The following is a 21,654-nucleotide window of genomic DNA, read 5'->3' on the forward strand; positions in this document are numbered from 1 at the left end:
AATCTGAAGTGGACCCATGTGCGCTCCCCAGCCTTGCAGGGAGGCATCCGTCACTATAGACTGGGAAGGAATGGGTTGGTGAAACGGTACCCCCACCATCACATTCTTTCTCCGAGTCCACCATCTGATAGTCTCTTTTGTCGCCTGGGAAAGATTGATTCGATCTTCCCAGTGTCCTGTCGCTTGGTCCCACTGATCCTCCAGAGCCTGTTGTAGAGGACGCATTCTCAGCCTGGCGTTTGGGATGAGAAAAATGCAGGACGCCATTGAACCCAGTAGAGATGCTACTTGTCGGGCTGTTGGAAGCCGAGACTGTAGCAGAATTCCACATTTCTGTTTCATGGAAAAAAGTCTCTCCCCCGAAGGAAACGCTTTTCCCAAGCTTGTGTCCAGAACGGAGCCTAGGTAGTGGATGGACTGTGTAGGCCGCAGGACTGACTTCTCCAGGTTCACATGGAGGCCGAGTCTGTGTAGCTGGTGCAGACACAGTTGCAGATCGTGCGTTACTTGTTCCGGAGATGGACCTTTTAGGAGCCAGTCGTCCAGGTATGGGTAAATGAAGAGACCCTTCTTGTGGAGAAAAGCCGCCACCACTGCCATGCATTTGGTGAAGACTCGTGGTGCAGACTTGAGACCGAAGGGTAACACCTTGTACTGGTAGTGTTTGTTCCCTACGACAAACCTTAGGTACTTGCGATGTTGTTGCGCAATCGGGATGTGAAAGTACGCATCTTGCAGATCCACCGAACACATCCAATCTCCGGCTTGAAGATGTGGACATATTTGGTGAAGCGCTAACATGCGGAACTTTTCCTTGACGATGACTTTGTTTAATAGTCGTAGGTCGAGTATTGGTCAGAAATTGTCCTCCTGATCCTTTTTGGGGGCAAGGAAATATCTGGAGTAAACTCCTTTTCCTCTTAGAGCGAGAGGAACCTCTTCTATCGCTCTTTTTTGCAGCAGGATTTTCACCTCTCGTCGGAGCAAGCTTAGCTGGTGAGGGCAAGAGCTCTTTGGAGGGATGCTCTTTGGAAGAGCACGGAAACGTATCCTGTATCCATTGCACAGTATATTCAGCACCCACTGATCTTTTGTGATGCTGACCCACTCTGCCAGGTGTTGTGAAGCACTTCCTCCCACGGAGTGGGCAACGGCGTCAGAGGAAGCCTCTGTTCAGGCCTTTCCTCCTCTTGTGGTGTTGGAGGACTGTTGGTGACCTCCTCTACCTCTGCTGGGCTTGCCACGGAACTGGGGTTTCCTTTGAGTTTTGTTTTGGGACCACTGAGGGGTTTGAACCCTCTGTTGAGCCCCTCTCCCCCTGTTGGTCTTGAAGCGGCGCTTGAATTCCTTTTTCTTCTCCAAGCCCACCGCCTTCACCGTATCCAGCTCAGTCTTCATTCGGGTCATTTCTTCGTCCGCATGTTCTCCGAAGAGAGCGGAACCCGAAAAGGGAAGATTCAGAATCTGATGCTGAGCATCCGGTTTCAGACCTGTAAGGCGCAACCAGGCCGATCTTCTGGCACAAACTCCATGGGAATAGGAATGAGCCGAAAGCACCGGCCCATCCGCGGCCGTGCTTATCATCTGATTCGCCACCAGACACCCCTCTGTAACCGTTTCTTCAAAGTCCTGCTGGTCCTCTTTTGGCAGCTTGGCTTTGGATCTTTCCATCGAGTCCCATAAGGCTCTGTCATATCGTCCCAGAAGCGCAGCTGCACTAGCGACTTTAAGAGTTGAAGCAGCCGAGTTGCAAACCTTTCGACCCCAGGAGTCTTGAGTTTTGCTGTCCTTATCTGGCGGGACTGAAGAGGAACCAGCAACCGCATGTGTCTTCCTCGCCGCTGCCACAATCACAGAGTCAGCTGGAGGGTCAGATTTTACAAACACCGGGTCAGAGGCCGCCGGTTTGTACTTCTTCTGAATGCGGGCCGGTACTGCTCTGATTGCTGCTGGGGTTAGGAAAACCTCCTTGACAGGGTCCATAATCCCCGGGACTAAAGGCAGCAGAGGTCTGGAGATTGCCTTCTTGTGTAAAGTCTCAAAAATGACTGTCGTTGTTACTTGAGGGACAGACATCTCGATGTTCAGTTTAAGTGCACCTCTTTGCAGCACATCCAGATACGTGCCAATGTCATCCACTGGGGAGGACCTGGACGTAGGACTGTCCGTCAACGTCGGGGAGTAGTCTCTCTTTGACGATCTGGTAGAAGAGGTCGAAGAGGTAGACGGAGTACGTCGACGTCTACGGTGAGCACTGGGTCTCCGCTCCCGTGACCTTCTTGACCGCTCCTCCCGTCTAGGGGAGCGAGATCTGATCCGATCTTCCGTCCGAGGTTCCTTTCTAGGAGATCGGGATGTTTTGGGAGATCTGGCTGGTGATCTCACGGGCGATTTGCCCCTAGGAGAGCGAGACCTTATCCGACCTTCCATTCGAGGTTCCACTCTAGGAGATCTGGATCTTCTGGGTGCTTTGGTGGGTAGTCTCACAGGGGATTTGCGCCTGGGAGGGCTACGCCTGTCCATCTCCTCCACCAGATCTTGGAGAGGAGACCTGTGGTGTGGGCTGGCATATTCCTGCATACGCTTGGTAGCCCCATTATCTCGCCAATGGTCCAAAGATCTGTACCATCTAGGTGACAGTCTGATTCATTCGGCCGATGGATCTGGTCGACGCTCAGGAGTTCTGTGTATAGGGCTTCTGGACCTTGAACGTTCAGTTGAGGAGCCAGAGGACCGATAAGATGAATGATGAGACGCAGATTCCGTCACCATGAATGCATCTGAATGCCTCGACGTCGAGCGTTCTTTTCTCGCCGTCGAACGCCTTCGGGGGGTCGGAGGATCATACAATCTCGACCCCGAATGTCCATGAGAGGATCTGCAGTCTCTCGACGTCGAGCAGCGATGAGTAGCCGTCGACGGAGCCCTCTGCCTCGACGTCGAACGGCGATGACCGGCCGTCGACGGAGCTCTCTGCCTCGACGTCGAATGACGATGTCCAGTCGTCGACGGAAGCTTCTCTCTCGACGTCGAACGATGTTGTCCTGTCGTCGACGGAGATCTCTGCCTCGACGTCGAATGCCTGTGCGACGACGGCGGAGGGGTATTGGGCACCCTCGACGCCAATCGCTGATGCTGCATTGACGGAGACTGCGTCCTCGACGCCGATCGACGAGCTACTGTCGACGGCGGAGGGGTCTTGGTCCTCGACGCCGATCGCCGCTTCTTGGACGACGGCGGAGGGGTCACACTTCTTGACGCCGGTCGTCGCCTGGTTGACGACGGCGGAGGGGTAATGGATCTCGACGCCGACCGTCGCCCAGTTGACGGCGGCGGAGTAGCCTTCCTCGACGCCGATCGTCGCCCGGTTGACGACGGCGGAGGGGATTTCGACGACGGAGCTGGATCTTTCGACGTTGTCGACGTACCTGGTCTTCTCCTCGACGGCGAACCTGCCGTCAACGGTAGTTTTGAAGAGGAAAACTCCTCCTATGGTTTTCCTTTCTGCGCCGAGCCCGACGCCGAAGTTGAAGGGTATGAAGACTTCTTTCTTGAAGATGTATGAGTTTTCTTGGAGCCCTTCTTCACTGGAGATCTTCCTCTTGAAGCCATGTGAGCCAGGCCATAAATTCGAATTCTTTCCCTGTCTTTGAGAGTTCATCCTGACAGGTTCTAACAATGTGGACAGGTGCCTGGATCATGTTCTTCAGGCAGACAAAGGATACAGACGTCGTGGTTGTCTGATTTTGCCTTCTTGTTGCCACAAGAAGGACATTTATCAAAGAGTGAATGCATTCTCAGAGGAAAATGTTCACTAAACTGCTGAAAACAAGCAGTATCTTACTTGACTAGATGTTAAATGTCGAAGTAAGAGTAAAAGTTGTCAAAAAAGAAGTATTTTTCTGTCAAAAACCAGAAAAATAGTGGAGCTGTGTAACCAGGGCCCTTCACTGAAGGAGCCGGAAAGAACAACTGACCTAACTGTCACCCCTGGGGCATGATGGGATACTGGGGGTCATGAGTGCCTTAAAGGCACGGTGTCAGTTTATTGCTATTCAGCTACAGGTTAGCTTTTCAGTCTTTTTAGACTGTGTGTTTGCAATGCAGCCTGGGAGCTTCCTATGCTTCCAGTGAGTTATGAGAATTTCTACTGCTTTTTGAGCATTAAAACAATTTCTAAACAATCTTTGGTGTTGTTTCTCATGTTTCTAATGCTTATTATACATGTATGGTGGAAATTCTTCACAGCATATTTCAGCTCTAATGTGATTTGGCTGCTATTGCTTGTTTTTATATATATATTTTTTATATATATATATATGTATATATATGTGGGGCACATATAATATAGTGTTTCCGGGGTCCTGCGCATGGGCGGGAATATTCTAATGCTTATGACTTTGATGAGGATCCCCTGGAAGAGAACTATAGGTGCAGAAGGTTGTTGTGGAGGTGGAACTGGAGGAAAACGGCTATTATAGTCTTTTAACATTGCCGTAAGGTCCTGAAGCAAGGAGGCAGGCTCTTGATGGAATACTTCTTGAGGCCCTCTTAGAGACTTACATGGTTCATAGTACTCCTCTTCTTCATCATCATCCTCTTGATATTTCATCCTGAGTTGTGAAGGGTCATGTGTCTGTCCATAGGGGTCATCATCATCTTCAGATTCCTCCAAGTAATGGCTAGGAGGTAGAGGAAGACGACAATTTAGAGCTCAAAATAGGTGTAAATTGTAAAGGCCTAGGTGTTTTATGCCTCAAAGTGGCAGAAATATATGTTGATGGTGATTCATATTCTGCGGAAATGGCTGTAACAGACAGCATCGCCGATGTAGTGATCATAGCTGTCGTCGACGGAAAAGAAATAGTCGATGATGTGGTTGTCGACATCATAGTTGAAGTTGTCGTCGACGGTGGACTAGCCGTCGAGGGTATAATCATAGTCGACGGTGAGATAGTCGACGGTATCGTCGTCGACGGTGGGCTCGTCAACGGTAACGTCGTCGACGGCGGGCTTGTCGACGGAACATGATGCATCTTCGACGAAGCCGGCGTCGACATGATACGAGTCGTCGACGGCGTAGGGACACTCGTCATTGATGCCGTCGGCGGGAGCTCGTCGACGGTATACTTTTCTTCAACGCTGAAGATCCACTAACCTTCTGTGGTGATTTTCTCGTCGACGAAGATGTTTTACTCATCAACGGAGGGTCCTGAAGAGATTTTGAGGTAGTTTTCTGAGTAACCTTCAACTTATCTCTAGATTTTACCTCAGAAGAGACTTTCTCTTTTTTTGAGGAAGAGTGACCCACCTCAGAAGAGGATGTTTTCAAGGTCTTACTCAGCTTCTCAGGAGGATCTCCAGATCTATCCCTCTTCTTGGATATGGGGGTGGACACTTGAGGACTAATACTGCCCTCACCTTCAGAGACCACTTTAGATGATGCCTTCAACTTCTCCAACCAAACCAGCAGGCATCCTTCTCTATCCTTCAAGGTCTTGGCAGGAAAGGTTCTACAGATCCTGCAGTCCTTAACCTTTTGTGCTGGGTAGAGGCAATAAATACACTCCTTATGTGGGTCCTCAAAGTGTAGTCTCTTCTATCCACATGAAGAACGGGCCAAAAACAAACTCTTCTTGGAATCAGACATATTTCTTCACAGAAAGTAAGGCTTAAGGAAAAAACTGAGCAGAGCTCAGTGAGACTCCCTAACACACGAGGTGCGGTAGAAAATCTGAGGGTTTGCCTCTTTGTGGGGAAGGTTCTAGGAGGGGCTGCTGGTTTCCAAGTTTGGTTCTTTTTGCAAAAGGACTAAGATAGGCTAGTGTAGTTACTTTGCTACCTACTATTGCCTATGGTATGATGTTAATATGACTATAATGTATATATTTTATTATACCGCGAGATTTCCACGTCGGCGGGGGTGATTCTAAGCATGTGAATCTATGAAAGATACCCCAATACTGGATAAGCATGTTTATATAAAAAGTGGCCTCTGAGACACAAAGCTGGAAGTGTAGGTGCACCTCTATGTGTGATGTTGTCTGGGGAGTGGAAGTCTATAGGAAGCTGCAGTACAGTTTCAGAAGGACAAATGACATGCCGAGCTAGAGGAGTGGTTAGCCTCATCTAGACAAACACATGTGAAGAGTAGACCTATTCCACCTCTTACCGCAGTGCAGAGTACACTCCAAGAGACAGAAAGGAGTAATCAGGATCATAGTACAGGTACACCGAGGACACACAGCTGGGCAGTATATCGAGGACTCCAACTGCAATAATCTTCCCATCAAGCCAGTACTGCTGGTGAAAGGAGCCGTAGCCACAGTCGGGTCCGTCAGGGCGTATTTCTGCCTATATGGAGAAAAAAACACTGCATTCAACAGAAAAAGATGACTGATCCATAGTAGAGGCAAAATGTTCTGATCTGTACAAAACAGGGTCTGATACATTTGAAATTTTAAGTTAGGGGGGCCCCCTCTGGGCCAGCTACTGGCATGATGATGAAGGAAGGGGGTCTTGTTCACTATATGATAAATAAGGAAGGCCTCATTTTCTATGTGATGCTGAACGAAAGGGCCTCAGTTTCTATTATCATGGTGAAATAAAGGGTCTTAGTCTTCATAAGATGATGAAGTATGGGTTTCTTTGTCTCTATGTGAGGAAAAGAGGGGGTCTTAGTTCTCACATGATAATAGATAGAAGTTGGTCTTAGTCTTTATATGATGATGAAAAAAACGGGTCTTAATCGTCATAAGATGATGGGGGACATTGCCTTCTATGACTACAAAGCGAGGAAATCACACTCTACATAATAATGAAGGAAGGCAATCTTAGGGCCTAATTTAGAGTACAACAGACGGGCTATTCCGTCACAAACATAATGGATATCCTGACTAAGGTTTTACATGTGCATTATATCCTGTGGTACTTGTAATAAGGTGGTGATGAAATATACCCATCTGCCAAACTCTAAATCAAGCCTTATATGAGGAGGGCTCGTGGGAGGTCATGGTTTTCATACAGTGATGAAGGAAGGGAGCCTGTTCAAGTGTCTACATGAGAATGAAGAACATTTTTAAGACGATAGAAGAGGGAGACCTTAGCTTTAATTGAGAAAGGAAAACCCTTGGCAAAATAAGAGTCTGACACTGGTGACAATGATGATTCAGGTGAACTGTCAGGAACCAAACTATGCAGTCTTTGAGGGCCTTTCTGCTCTAGTTTAGCTCAGTGCCTTACTTCCCACATTGCACATCAGCAGAGTAAGGTCAAAACCAAGAAATTCTAAATGCTTATTCATGCGCAATATCAGTGCAATAATCAAATAATTCATTCACACTATTCCTCTTACAGCATTAGTGCGATACAAACAATGGAAGGCAACTACGTGTGGAATTTAATGAAGAGGAAAGCTAGAAGTAACCAAATCAACAATTGTACTGCTAACAAGCAAGCTAGGGCAAGGACCTAGGCAACTACATAGAGATTCAGTTCTGAGGAGCAAATAACTTTAGAGAGTATGCTACGCAGGCCCAACCATGGCATGAGTTGTGTAGTTCTCAATGTGTCATTTAAAGAACAGGTGGGAATGTTTTTTGTGGAAATCCTGCAGATCAACAATAGTGATCTGTAAAGGAAAAGATAGGAAGAACTCTTCTCATATACCCTCTTTTCATATTGTGTAAATTAGAAGTGGAAGTTCACTTTAGGACTCCAGCCTACTCACTCTCCATCAACAACATGTAAAACATGTGGGAGCCTCCTTAAAAGATACCCAGCAACATCATCACTTGTAACATGTAAATCAAGGTAGGAAAGAGTTCTCCTTGTGAACCTCCCATCTTCTCATCCCCTCCCCCAATAGTATAGGCAGAATAGGTGTCTGCTCTTTTTTGTGAAACCAGCCTTCAACCTCTCTTCACTCACCCTACTGCACCCTGTATCCTAGAAGTAAGATGACCACCTCCTCACAGATTATTATGGGCACTTTTTCCAGACCTAGTCTTTTGCATGATCACTTAATGCATCTGGGGGTTGTAGTTTTACTGTATTTCCTTGGAACTAATAAGACTCACAAACATAAAACAACGATTTGCAAGGGAAAACTTCAAGATGGAACAGTGTCGTAACGAGAAGTCACTGAAACTAGGCGTGTCACTTTCCTTTCTGTATCACATTCACTGACATTTGTTAAACAGAGGAAGGAATTAAGCAGAGGTGGGAGTTATCTTTACTCTACCCCCACACTCACACATAACAAGCAAAGCATAGGTGAGAGCACTCTGATGTGAACCCCGTAACATGTAAATCAGAAAGGAAGTTTTCATTGTGCATTTCAACTGCACCTCATAACAACTTACAACTCTATTGGTGGATCCAACTTTACCCACCCTAATATGTATGGCAAAGGCAGCAAGTCCTCTATTGCTCCATCTCCCCTTCTGTACTATGCAGGCAGGGTTGGAACTTATCTGTGCAAGACCACCCACCCTCGAAATCTAAGGTGAAGACTCTCTTTAGACCCTCCCTCTCTGAAAAGAATCAGTTTTGCTTCTGTCAGTTTTCATGATGTTATGGTGTGCTAATCTACAGCTTTGACCACACCTAGTGTAATTCATTTTAACGGCCCAGTCATCAAAAGGTGCAAGTAAGAAAATAACCAACAACACTTAGGGCTGGGGGTTGTCAATCCTCGGGCTGTTTGCAGTACAGCAGGACATCACAGGTACTATGGATCTTTCTGGTTAAAATAAAGAATGAAATCCTCCTTTTCGAGAATGCTGAATATTTATCAGACTACCTGGAAATATTTAGGGAATTAGGTCTGGCCTGTGAGATCAGATCATATACAAACCTGCCCCACTAACCTAGATTTAAACAAAACCTATGAGGTGGAGGAAGCATGGTGTACATTTGGCATCCCCCAAAGGACTGGCTAATCCAATCAGAGGGTCTGCTACTTTTGAAACTTTCGTGGTAGGCAACAAGCTGAAGAACATGTTTTTGGTATGACCTAGATGATGGTCCATGCTAGGTAGGTGGAGGTTGGCACAGCCAAGTATTCGCTCTGTCGTCTGAGCATGGTTAGGGTCACAGGGGATCACCACATCCTCCTTCTTTGCCCTGTTCAAACAGATGATCCTTCCGCTCCAAAGGTTTGTATTGCATCAACACGTAGAACAGTGCCTTAAGAAACACTTCAACAAACATCCAACAACATTCAACACACTACAACAGATGAGAGCAAGACAACTGATGAGAACACGACAAAGGCTTAGATCTGAGGAGCAAGAAAGGAAAAGAACATGTAGGGGGAACAAAAAGAGGTTAACACCTTCTGCTTAATGTCCCCTCCCATCTTCTCCATAGTGTAGATTACAGATTCAGCTCCTCCATTTATTGCACGGCACAGAACACTGCTGCTCCACAGTATAAGGCCTGTGGTTATGAGCAGCACCAACAGCCACTGCGCATAATCAGTTCTACAGCACTAAGCATTCCTTTATTTGGGATGTTCACCCCCCTAAAACGGCAATGGCTAATATGGTTCCAGAACATAGTACAGTTCAGTAAACAGTCATGGCTGGCTGAAGGTTCCATTCTGCCTGTTAACTCTCAGTAATTCTAAGGATCATTTTCTGTTCAGCCCCACACCATCCTTCTATTCTTCTCAGTCTTTCCTGACTCATTCTCCTCCACTCCTAAAACTGTCTCACTCATGTACTCTAATCACCACTAAGCAGGCAAGTTAGGCACTCTCTTCGACCATCAGAAACGTCAGCTGAAGCTCCTCTCATGGCTGACTCAGCCCTCCTCCAGAAGGAGCAGCATTAAACTGGGGTGACTGTAACACCAGTTATTCTCACTACTACATCAAATGGCAGCATTGTACTACATACTAAGGAAGTATTTCACATAATGACCCTCCTCATCCACCCGTCGTGTTCCTATTCTCCTAAGGCTTTCCTTCTGCAATCATCTTTCGTACCAAAGACTTTTTTCCACCACCTCAGTCATGTTAGTTCCTTAACTTGTGTAGCCCTAACACCTCTTCACGTCTTTATTACTTGTGTTCTGCTCAATCTGGCTGTACCAGTGCTGGGAGCGGGCCACCCAAGAGATGGAAGTTAAAGGTGCACCACAAAGAAATATTGTGTGCACCAGAACTATTTTCATTTTCTTCATCAAATTAGGCCCTGGTTCCACCAACCTAAACAGGACACCAGTGCCATTGTCCCTCACTAGAACTTTCCTAAATCACTGACTGACTGTATTTATCATACACTCTACCAATAAGATCTCTTGACACAGGACTGAAAGTATTGCCTCATACCTTACCATAAATACATTCTCAAATATTTTTTTTTAAGTGAATTGTTCTTGGGTCCAATAGAATAAAAGGGGACTTGGGAGTAGAATGATCTTCCATCTAACCATTGGGTCTGGAATTTGGTGTCAGCCTTTTGGCTTTGTCAATGCTTGTTTTATTTTGCCATGGGATTTGCAAAACTTTATTGTTGGGGAAATTGCTGTCCTCCTCAATCTTTATTTAAAAAAAACTAAAAGCAAAATGTACTTTATAGGCAAAATTATGATCTCAAAAAGCACCCCTTGCCATAGTGTGCCCTAGCCTCAAGGGAACTATTTTGTATGTTGATGCACTCCTTGTGAAAAAGAAAAATGGCATAACTCATCACAGTGAAAGTAGCCAATGGCTGTAGTGGGCTGACCCAATGTTGTATGCTGTAGTGGGCAGAAGAAAAATGTAAATGACACAATAAGAGACCAATGGATGAAGCCAGCTGACTGACTGAAAGGTCCTAACCGCATTTTCAACTACTTATTTTAGAAAAATCAAAAGGCCTTTGCTAACACCAGACCTAAAGGGGTGAGACTAAAATGGTCCTGTTGGCTGATCCAAGATGTGACTGACAAAGCGTTCAGCCAGTGGCTGAAAGTCCTGGAGCAAAACAAAGTTAATGGCTGGAGAAGGCTGGTCCAAAGGCTCCTATAAGCTTAGAATACAATATGTTTGTCACGGATGATGCAAGCTCCATACATGTTAAATCTAAAAATTATAATTAGGCACCCATGTAAGAAACAAAGCTGCAACACAGAACAGATCTCTCTTCAATCCTATCTTTAAGGACACATTCTGCAATTTTGTAGGCTTAATATTACCCACCTTTTAATTAGTAAGAAAAGCATTTCCATGCATGACTAGGATGCTTTTTTGTCTGCAATCTTAATACCTACACAACTGACCAACTTTAAACTTAGGTGAAAACCACCTTTGGTTTCCTAGGACTTCGTTTTACGTACTTCTGTGACACCTCACAGACTGCTGCAAATGGTATACAAGGTCAACTGTTTCGCCAAATGTTACATCAGAAAAAGTTACTTTCCTTCGGTAACCCAGTTTCTGGAGGATACTTTATCTAACCACAGATTCTTCAACCTTCGAATATCCCCATGTGCCAGAACTGGTCTGGAAAATAATTCAGCAAAGCTCCCAATTGTCAATAAGTGGAGCTGTGTGGCTTTGTGGTGACTCCATACCATCCCGGAAGTGACAGGAGGGGAACTGCATGTAAGCACTACACCTGTGCACTGACATCAGTTTCTTACATCTTTCTTCTTCAGCGCACTGAAATTGTTTGAGACAGTGTGCAGGTTTATCGTGGGTCATTTTAAGGTGTTAAAAATACCACACCACAGATCAGGAAGGAAAAAGCAGCACCGAAGGTAAGTAGCTTGTTCTTCTGACAGATAGTTCTAACCCCAAATTACTCGCCTCAAGAATAGACACCATAGCAATGCATCCCAAAGGTGGATGGTCTGGGGAGTGGACTTAGAACAAAAGGTTCTGCAGAACTGTCTTTGCCACAGGATCCGACAATCAAGGCAGTCGTGTTTCATGAATGTATGCACCGACCCCACCTCACAACCTGGAAGAGGACTAGAACAGGAACTCTTTGTCAAAGCTGTTTTAGCAGCCTTGACCCTGGGGCAATGGGCCCACAGGTATTCAGGGCAACGCTCTTGGCCTAAGTGTTGCAGATTTTGATGCACATGATAATCCACCTCGACAGGGTCCTCTTTTGCATCAACTTACCTGTATTTGGACCAGAAAACCTTACTAAGAACTCATCATCCGCACACTGTCCATTTATGCTGATGATGTAAAAGCTCAGCACCCCTTTTTGGGTCGAAGCAATGGTTTCTCTCGTCCTCTTTCAAAGTGTGAAGCAAGGCAAAACACACTTGAAGACCAAAAGGGAAGAAAGTCACCATCTTTCGTACGAAGCCCATCTATGTCCTCTATATCAATTTGTCTGTAAAGAAGGTGGTGTAGGGCGGTTGCACCATAAACAGCTGCAGTTCAATCGTGTGGCGTGCTGATGCAATCCAAATGAGAAAGACTGCTTTCAGAGTCAAAAATCTTAAGGAATAGATGTGCTTAATAAGCTCAAAGACCTTGCACACGAGAAATGTCAAGACCAAGTTCAGATCCCATTGGAGCACAATAGTTTGGTGGAGAAACATGAGAGTCAACCTTTATTAAAACGCTTCACAATTGGGGACTGAAAAACATAGATGGTTGGCCAATTAAATACAGAAAGATCAAAGGGGCCGACAAATAACCTATTACTGAGCCTAATTGAAAAAATTGCTAGTTGAATATACTAACAAACAAAATAAAATCAGAAAGTCTTGTAAACTGTCAATCATTAGGGTACCACCCCAAGCAACAAATTTGTCCCAGCACTCAGCATAGATCGACTTTGTGAAAGGGCGCCTCACTGCCAGGATGACATCAACAACCTCAGTTGGCAAGTGAAACTCATTTAGCTGCTGGTGCTCATTCGCAACATATTGAGGAGTAGGTGGTGAAGACTCCGATGGAGGATCCTATGCTGTTGCTGAGACAGAAGGTCCTCCAAGTCTGATCAGAGGACAAATGCTCAGACTCAGGACCTCTGGCTATTACACCCTCCTGGCCAAGTCCGACGTGGCAATAAGAATTAATTGGGCCCATACTCTCTTGATCTTCATCAGAATTCAAGGCAGGTAGCAGTGGAAATGTGTACAGGAGTACTTCCTTCCTTTCCAGCCAGAATGCGCCACCTGATTAGTGCCCTGAAGGAAACTACGCAAAACCAAAGGGGATGATGGACTGAGTGTTGAACATTGCAAGCACTCACTCCCAGTCAAATGATATGGGTTTAATCCATCATCATTCTTTAGCTCACTCCGCCATCCCAGTTCAGACATGGCCATATGCAAATCAGTCTGACCCTGTGCCTCACGGGAACAGTCCAGCCTGAACTGCCAAGCCACGTCTTCCCTGGACCAGAAACAAGCATCCTGGGGCCGGTTTCTGGCTAATCAGACGTCATCAGCCAGGCTAGCTTGAATCCAGTGGCAAAGTGAGCAAGGGACCCACGTCTGGGCATACCCTGCCAACTTAAGGCGAACAAATCAAAACCAAAGGGGATGATAGACGGAGTGTTGAACATTGCAAGCACTCCGTCTATCATCCCCTTTGGCTTTGCTTTGTTCGCTCTAAGTTGGCAGGGTATGCCCAGACGTGGGTCCCTTGCTCACTTTGCCCCTGAATTCAAGATAGCCTGGCTGATGAGGGTTATCCCAGGATGCTTGTTTCTGGTCCAGGCAAGACATGTCTTGGTAGTTCGGGCTGGACTGTTCCTATGAGGCACAGGGTCAGACTGATTTGCATATGGCCATGTCTGAACTGGGGTGGCGGAGTGACCTTAAGAATGATGATCGATTAAACCCAGATCAGTTGACGGGGGTGAGTCCTTGCATTGTTCCACAATCCGTCCATCATTCCCTTTTGGTTTTGCTCTGAAGGAAAGTACAGCACACAATTGTTGACACTGCACGCACTGAGCAGTAGCGCACAGACCTAGCTAAGACCTATTCCAAGGCCTGAAGATGTCCTGTGCCACCTTGGGATGAAACGTACCCATGGTCCACTAGGAAAATACTCCGTTGCTCAGATTTAGCATTTAGAGACCCCACCAGGTGGCTGGTGACCAAGAAGACGTTCCGCGAGTCCAGCATTCCCTCTCCAGAGGTGCAGCACCCGCAACACAATATTCAAGTCACTTACTCCACCCTGCTTGCTGCAGTACCATGTGGCTGTCATGTTGTCTGTGAGGATCTGCATCAGCCTCCCATTTAATGGATGGAAGCCAGGCTTTTAAGGCCCAGATCGCTTGAAGCTTTAGAAGTTTGAAAGGGAATTTTCCTTCTGCCTGAGACCAGAATCTTCTATCTTCCACCTTACCCAGGGTTCCCCCTCCCAACCCAACAGTAATACATCCGTCGCCACCGTGCACTCTGGATGGGGGATGGAGACAGGGTGCTTTTTCTGCTGGAGGTTCAGGTGGTGAGTCTAGCTCTACTTCAGTAGATGTGCCTAGCCCATCAGCCTTTTGTATGTCTATATACAATAAATTCTCTGTATAACGATGGGGAAGAAACCTGACCTATGCTTCAACACCATCTTTGCTATGTTGCTATGTTGAGGGGCAGTAGGATCTTCTTGCACAGGGTCAAATCAAAATCAAAAAGGGTGCTACCGCTCTCCTAGGACCGGCCTTGGGGCAGAGGTAATAGACTGTGAAAGGACTGTGTAACCACTAGTTGTGCTTTTGTAATTTCATAGCATGAAGTACGCCTGGATTCGGTTGAAACTGGTCCAGAGTTAAAGAGCACCGTCTGGATCGTATCATAAATCAGTACCAGTGGAGAAAGAATTGGCTTGGATCTTGAAAGTGAAGTAAAAGTCGATGTGTGGACAATGGCCCAGTAACAGGTCTGGTGTGGGCAGAAGGCATCAAGAGTAGTCTTGCCAGCAGAAATCTAACTGGAGACTCTTGCAGCTATGTGGAGTCCAAAGGTGAGCCAAAGGGAGCAGGCGTTGCACTGAAGATCTGCAGCATGGCCTCTCAGGGGTCCGCAATTTGCTGGTGGTTGGCTAAGGCTGAAGAAATTTGGGGTATGCCAGGACCAATTGCAGGATCGATTCTGAAGGCATTGTGGGAGTGTAATCTTTGTCTTGTGACCATCACAATGGACTTTTAGGGGTTGGATGGGACCAAGTGCTGCTTGGCTTTATTGTGCTTGCGTTGAAACTTCGACTTGGACTTACAGGTAGATTTCGACTGAGAGTGGATTTTAATGGGAGTGGCTTTGAGAGCAGAACTGTAACTTGGCCTGCAAGTTGGAGATGGACCTTTGCTTCGGTTATTGTATTTTGGGCCTGAATCATCAAGGGGTGTATGAGGGCACACTTGCTGCCTGCCATTAGAAACGTTCCCAGAGCCCTAGCACCACAAAAGTAACACCTTTGGGTCCATGGCCGACATCTTCCTGCAGTCTTAGCATAGCTTGAACACTGCTGTTTTTTGAGTGGGGACATCGTTTAGCAGCACAATGACTAAAGATTTAGAAATTGTCAGAAAACGGACGGCATTGGGAACATCTCTGGATCCACGTCGAAGAAGAAAGAAGGGAACTCACTTTCACATGGTGAGGTGGTGCTTGCCTGTGTCTTCGCTCTGTAAGAATACTACTTGAAACAAAAATATTTTTCCTTTTGTGCTGCGACTTTACTGAAGCATAAAGCTGCTAATAATCAAGGATGACAAGATGCACTAATCAGTTACCTAAAATGTGAAGAATGCCTAAATCCTGACAGTTATTCACAATTCTCAAGAATTACAAGTTTTACTGCATGTATAAAATACATCCAATTTTGTATATATTGCTATCAATCAAAACATATCCCTTTTTCCTTTGTGTACAAATGATTAAAGTATTAAATAAATAAAAATCATATTTAATACAAAATCCACATCACTTATTAATTCATTAAAAGATATTCCTATTGTAACACAATTTTTACAACACATTGTTTATCACATAAACACATGAAAAAGATTTCCTGTTATAAACACACATTAAATACAATTAACATTTTTTTTTTTGCATTTTCTGTCGACGTAGCATTTCGGTGGTACATATAGTGGTTAACCCCACTTTCTTTAGGACACATTAATACATATTGAAAAATATCTTCCAAATTTGTCGTAAGACTATGTCGATGTTCTTTGTTATCCCAAAGTATTCCCACAGGTTTCAGATCCTAATTTCTTTAGACAACTTGAAGTATAATGCCCAAGTTTGTGCCACTAAATCGCTAGAAAATTGGGGAATTAATCATGTGTGCTCTATTTCGTCTCTTTATATAGGGTCACCGCGTACTCCGTATATTGCCATACGATAGTTTTAGTGGAAACTCAAATCTGCACAGTTCCGATTTGACTTACAGAATATGAAGATTTGAGTTTCAATTGAAATCTGGACTGCAAAGGACAGGAATACTTCTTTTAATTCCATTAAAAATATTGAGTGGCAATAACCAGAGTTTGCATTAACTCTATATTTTTTATTTAAATTATGCTAATAGACTCCGACAAGGAAAAATCTGTGTTAACTCAACTATCTTCATACTTTTGCTTGTTATCTGCTCCACTTATGCCCTACGAAGTGCCTGTAGCCTTTTTTGTGCATAGTGCTGCCAATACTATACTAATCTAACTTTGTCTTGGCCACACTGTTTCGATTAAACAAAACCGCCATCATGTTCTAATAACAAACTAGTGCATGAGGTCATCCAGTACATTAAGACTTTCTCAAATTGCTTCATAAACCGACTTTTGCCTACAGTGCCCTCCAGATCACAATGTATTATCAGCCATGGTTCTTGATAACAAAGTATCACGATTTCGGCCTGGGTATCACTGTGTTTGTGCAACCTGATTACGGTTTCCTGACTTTTGTTAGTCATGGGCGGATAACTTTGAACCCACGCAAACACAGATGTATGTTTCATATTCCAGTCTTACTTTTTTAACACCCTTAGAAAAGCTTTTTGGCTCAAGGAGTCAAAGAGGAACCCATGCTGGCTGAAAAATCTTGCACTATATCCTCATTAATAATTTGTTCAGACTGTATGCTTTCTTCGGAAAAACAAGAAAATGCTTATAAAAAAAATTGTTCAGAATAGAACAAGAGTAAAAGCGCCCAAAAAAAAGTTTGACTCTGGGACGTATCTCCTTATTAGACATACTTCCATTCATTTTCCACACAGTATTTTGCTAAAACACCCAAATTCAATTGGAAAGCAGAGTTTTGAATACTCTTTAGCCTTCAGACACCTTCCTTCCTGCCAAACCTCCTCACAGGAGACCTCAACTACAACAATTCACCCAACTGTGATATATTGCACAGTGACTATGCAAGAAAGTGGGTATGGCTATTCCTGGGCAATCTTGTTTTTAGTTCCTTCAAGTTTGTAAGGAATGTTATGTTTTTGTTTCTAAACAAGACGCCAGCCCTCTATGTTTTCCCCTCGGCGTCTCGCAACATAAACACACACACATGTGTATCCGTGTATGCTCAAGAGCTAGAGAAATACTGCATGTGAGAAAGCACAGAAGTGAGATGGTGTGTGAATGAGTCTCTCCTCTGTTCAAACCCAGATGCCTGGAGATAAAGCTCAACTCAGAAGCGCCTCTTTTCAAAGGCCCATGGCTCAGATGTGGGCCCAGCCAGAGTGTAGAGATGCAGGTGGATTGAAGCCTTTCAGAGGCAGTGCTGTGCTCAGAGCTTCCTTGTGTCGGTCCGCAGCCACATGCCTCTAGGCTCTCACAGGAGATGGTCATGGTCTGTAGGCAGTGAATGAACATTTATAGAAGCGGAGGGGATGAATTTGACTGCAACATATAGTCCGGGTGCACTGGCAAGGCGGAGGCAAGGAAATAAGAGGGCAGTATAGTGAAAATGCTGTACCCCAGTACCCTACCTTGGCTTGACACAGCAGTTCCTTTCCATACGGTGCCACCCAGGCTTCCAACATTTATTATGCCGCATTACCATAAGTAATCCATAAGAGGCACTGATTTCTCAGTACAAGCCGCCAAGCTCTGGAACTCACTAACAGGCAACGTTAGACGCACCCAAGAGCAGGCACACTTACGAAGACAGTTGAAAACATGGCTATTACCTAGATAACTGCACCACCTACATACCAGCAACAGAACCCAGAAAACAGTTGCACCCTCAAGCACAATCCTCAGCTTACAACCTATGAATTGTAAACAAGTGTAAAACGGTGTCCGGGCGGGAGGAGGAGGTGCTACCTTCAAAAGAATGGTGGGTTGTTGACTCGGCTTCTCCCCCCTCTCTTCAATCACCCCAGAATGAATGGTGGACAGACCCACATCCCCCCTTTAAGCCGCTAGAAGAGGACACGGAAGACGGTGCCTTTAACTGGGCTTATCTGGAGGACGAAGCCCCGCCCCGTCTGACGTAGGAACTACAGGACTGGCCAAGAGAACGGAAGAACAGTACTCGGCGTGTGAAGACACCGAGGAGGGAGACGGAGTTGGATTCCCGAAGCAAGACGAAGGAGGCTGTGGTCGTAACGAGGAGAGAAGACGCGCACTCCAGGAAGAAGCAGATAAGCCAGGAGGCCATCGTCCCCACGAAGCGCCGTGCCACACTCCCGAGGGAGGAGTGTGGCTGAAGCAGGTACGGAGCCCGGTTCGCCGGTTGGGTAGGAGGCGGGGAGGCTTCCCATCTTAAAAACGCTTAACGTCTGGCTACCAGCCTCTTGTACATAACGACTCATCCCTTACCCGAATTTTTCCTATACCCCTTCCCTCACCCTTCCCTCACTTATACAACCCACACACCCTTGAAATAGAGTCTTGACAAAGCACTTGTGCAGCGGTGACCCCAACACCCCCCGGTTCCCCTTGAGCATTTGGACCAAAAGGCAATGTCCTGATAGCCTCTTCTCTGTGTTCCCTTTTCGTATGGCTGGTGAGAGCAATTCAGGTCCACGGCGAGGGGAGTAAAAGCAGGAAGAACAAGGCCACTGAATCTGCACCCTGTAAGAGGGAAACCGCAAACACGGATCCAGGAGACGTCGCACGAGAGAGACTTACATCGCGCTATAAAAGAACTTTCTTAAAAATAAAACCTTACTTGCCCCAAACGAGTTTCCGGTCCCTTCATTCAACCCCACCACAACAACTTAACCAGCAAACTGCTTTAAATATGCAGGTAACCTTAGAAGGGCTGACCTATGTTCCACCATAGCATTATATAGTTATTTACTTGCATATATAACAGTTACGGTCCACAATAATACTAAAACCATGATACGCAGCTATCAACAACAAATTATAACTTGTAAGTCTTAAACTCACAAAAGACATATCTGCAATCAGGGTTGTCAGTCACCAGCACAGTAGAGCCAAACACAGCCATCACCAAATGAACAGGCATGGAATAATGGAAGAGATCTGTCACACATTGCTGGACAATTTGGAGGACATTAATACAGTCCACCACTGCAGCTCCCAAATATCTACCCAACATGACCGCTTCTTTACATCTCACAAAGACACTCAGATACAGAATGATAAAAAAAATGCCCATCCAACCAAGACTTTCCACTTCTCTTTCCCTCTAACCATTACAGTTCAGGACAACAATTACACACAAAATCTCAGATTGGACAACCCAGTGCAGCAACCAACTAAGCAGAATATATCGTACCATAAAGGGACATGCAGAGCTCTTCAAAGCTACCAGCATACTGAAACCATAAAACTGTGCCTCTCTCTCACACTTTATCATTCAACACACTGCTACGTGCTGTGTCCCATATCACTATATAACTGTGTCTTAGTGGACATCAAGCATGGCATAGAAAAACTTCCCTCAAAGGTTCAAAACAAAGACAATTTTTTATTCAACCACACACCCTACAGGGTGGAGTGTGCTACTCATGTAGGCAAGTGCTTCAGCACTCCATATAGGGGCATTTGCGCTATATAATGACTGAAATACAGCACAATAACACAAAATAAAACAAAGTGTAGCACAGCCTAATGGAGGCAGCGTGAGTTCAGGTAGGTAGAACAGCCAATTTGTTTCAACGGCTTCACTCGCCCGCCAATGAAAGACCACGACCGCGGAGCTGGGAATTTTACTCTGGCATCCTGTTCTACATCTGGTCCAAACGGAGTCCTTATGTTTATGGGTGGGTAGGATGATGTGGCTAGCTCTCAGTGCTATGCATTGAGCCAAGAATGGCTTTACAGATGGCACATAAAGGAAGAAACAACTTCCTAGGCTTGCCACCTAGTCAGTTTTTCACCAGAATCTCAGGTACCTATTACTTCACGGCTGGTGGGAATACATTCGCCTGGCAATTGTTTATTCCATTATCGTGTGTACTCTGGGGTTACAGAGCATGCAATTGCGCCTCCTGTATGAAAACATTGGTATTAAGAAAGCAATGAAGTGCTGCTGCACAGTATGGGTGGTGTTGAAAGCTATCAAGCGAATACTTTTTATCTTCGAATTACAGGCGGGTTGTCCAGGATCACACACTTTTATATTCAGTGTAGAGGTGCCATTCTAACCCATGCCACAGGCTCAAAGTTCGCAACTTTCCCAATACACAAGAAGTCTAGTTATGTAGGCTTAACCTTTTACATCAGTAGAAGCAGGAAAACCAATTTTGAAAGCCTTGTGCTACCTCCAGCTTATCAGTATTCTACTAACTAAACTGTTGCAGTCGATTGAACCTCAAGCATCACAATGCTGACTTGTTCCAAGCCTTCGAGTTATGTTATGTTATGTTACGACTATTTATTGTGCGCACAGATACTCCAGCCAAGGAGCCTCCTGGCGCAGAGACAAGGTAGCACGTAACACAACGAGAGGCTAAAAACAGAAACTAAGAAACAGCTAAAACAAGAAGGTTTTTATAGCCCTCCGAAAGGTCAGAAGGTCCTCCAGCAAGCGGATTTCAACAGGCAAGGAGTTCCATGCTGACGCAGCCATTACCCTAAACGAGCGGCCTCCCATGCGGCTAAGCCTGAATCTGGGAACCACCGCAAGGGCCAGACCCTGAGAGCGGAGGCTACGGGCAGGGACATAAAAAGACAGACAACTCAACAGGATTTCCGGGCCTGTACCTCTCAAGATTTTAAAAGCAAGGCACAAAACCTTGAAGAGGATGCGCTTCCTAACCGGAAGCCAGTGTAGGGAGCGAAGGACACCTGTCACTGAGCAGAATCTGGGCAAGCCAACAATCGCCCTCGCCGCAGCATTCTGAACCCGTTGTAAACGGGTTAGTTCAGCCTGGTTAGCCCCAGCCAGGAGAGAGCTGGCGTAATCCAGGCGGGAGATGATAGTAGCCTGGATCACCAGCTGCCTGGTCGGGGCATCAAAGAACTTGAGAACAGGTCTCAAGCCCCTCAGGAGACCAAAACAACAGGCCGCGGTTCTTTTAGTATGGCCTACAAAGGAGAGGCCCGCATCCAGCCATACCCCCAGATTTTTCACTTCCGATACCGGGATCGGAGTAGGTCCCAACTCTGATGGCCACCAGTGGTCACCCCACAACTCCACTCCCTTCCCGACGACCATCACCTCTGTTTTAGTGGCGTTTAGCTGAAGGCAGTTGCCTGTCAGCCAGCTAGCCACCGCCTTCAGTCCGGACTGAAACCTGGGGGCCTCAATCTCCGCATCCCC

General features: G+C 45.8%; 1 protein-coding gene across 5 annotated transcripts in view; it reads right to left on the reverse strand.

Moving 5' to 3' along the window:
• The window catches only part of ATE1 (arginyltransferase 1), a 513,860-nt gene that overhangs the window by 130,620 nt on the left and 361,586 nt on the right, over positions 1-21,654 (reverse strand). For all 5 annotated transcript variants that reach the window (XM_086922952.1, XM_086922953.1, XM_086922950.1 and 2 more), the window contains one exon: positions 6,173-6,354. In XM_086922952.1, the coding sequence (XP_086779078.1) occupies positions 6,173-6,354 (182 nt within the window). The remainder of the gene's footprint in view (positions 1-6,172; positions 6,355-21,654) is intronic.

Source organism: Lissotriton vulgaris, chromosome 5 (genome assembly GCF_964263255.1).
Source record: "Lissotriton vulgaris chromosome 5, aLisVul1.2, whole genome shotgun sequence".
NCBI lineage: Eukaryota > Metazoa > Chordata > Amphibia > Caudata > Salamandridae > Lissotriton > Lissotriton vulgaris.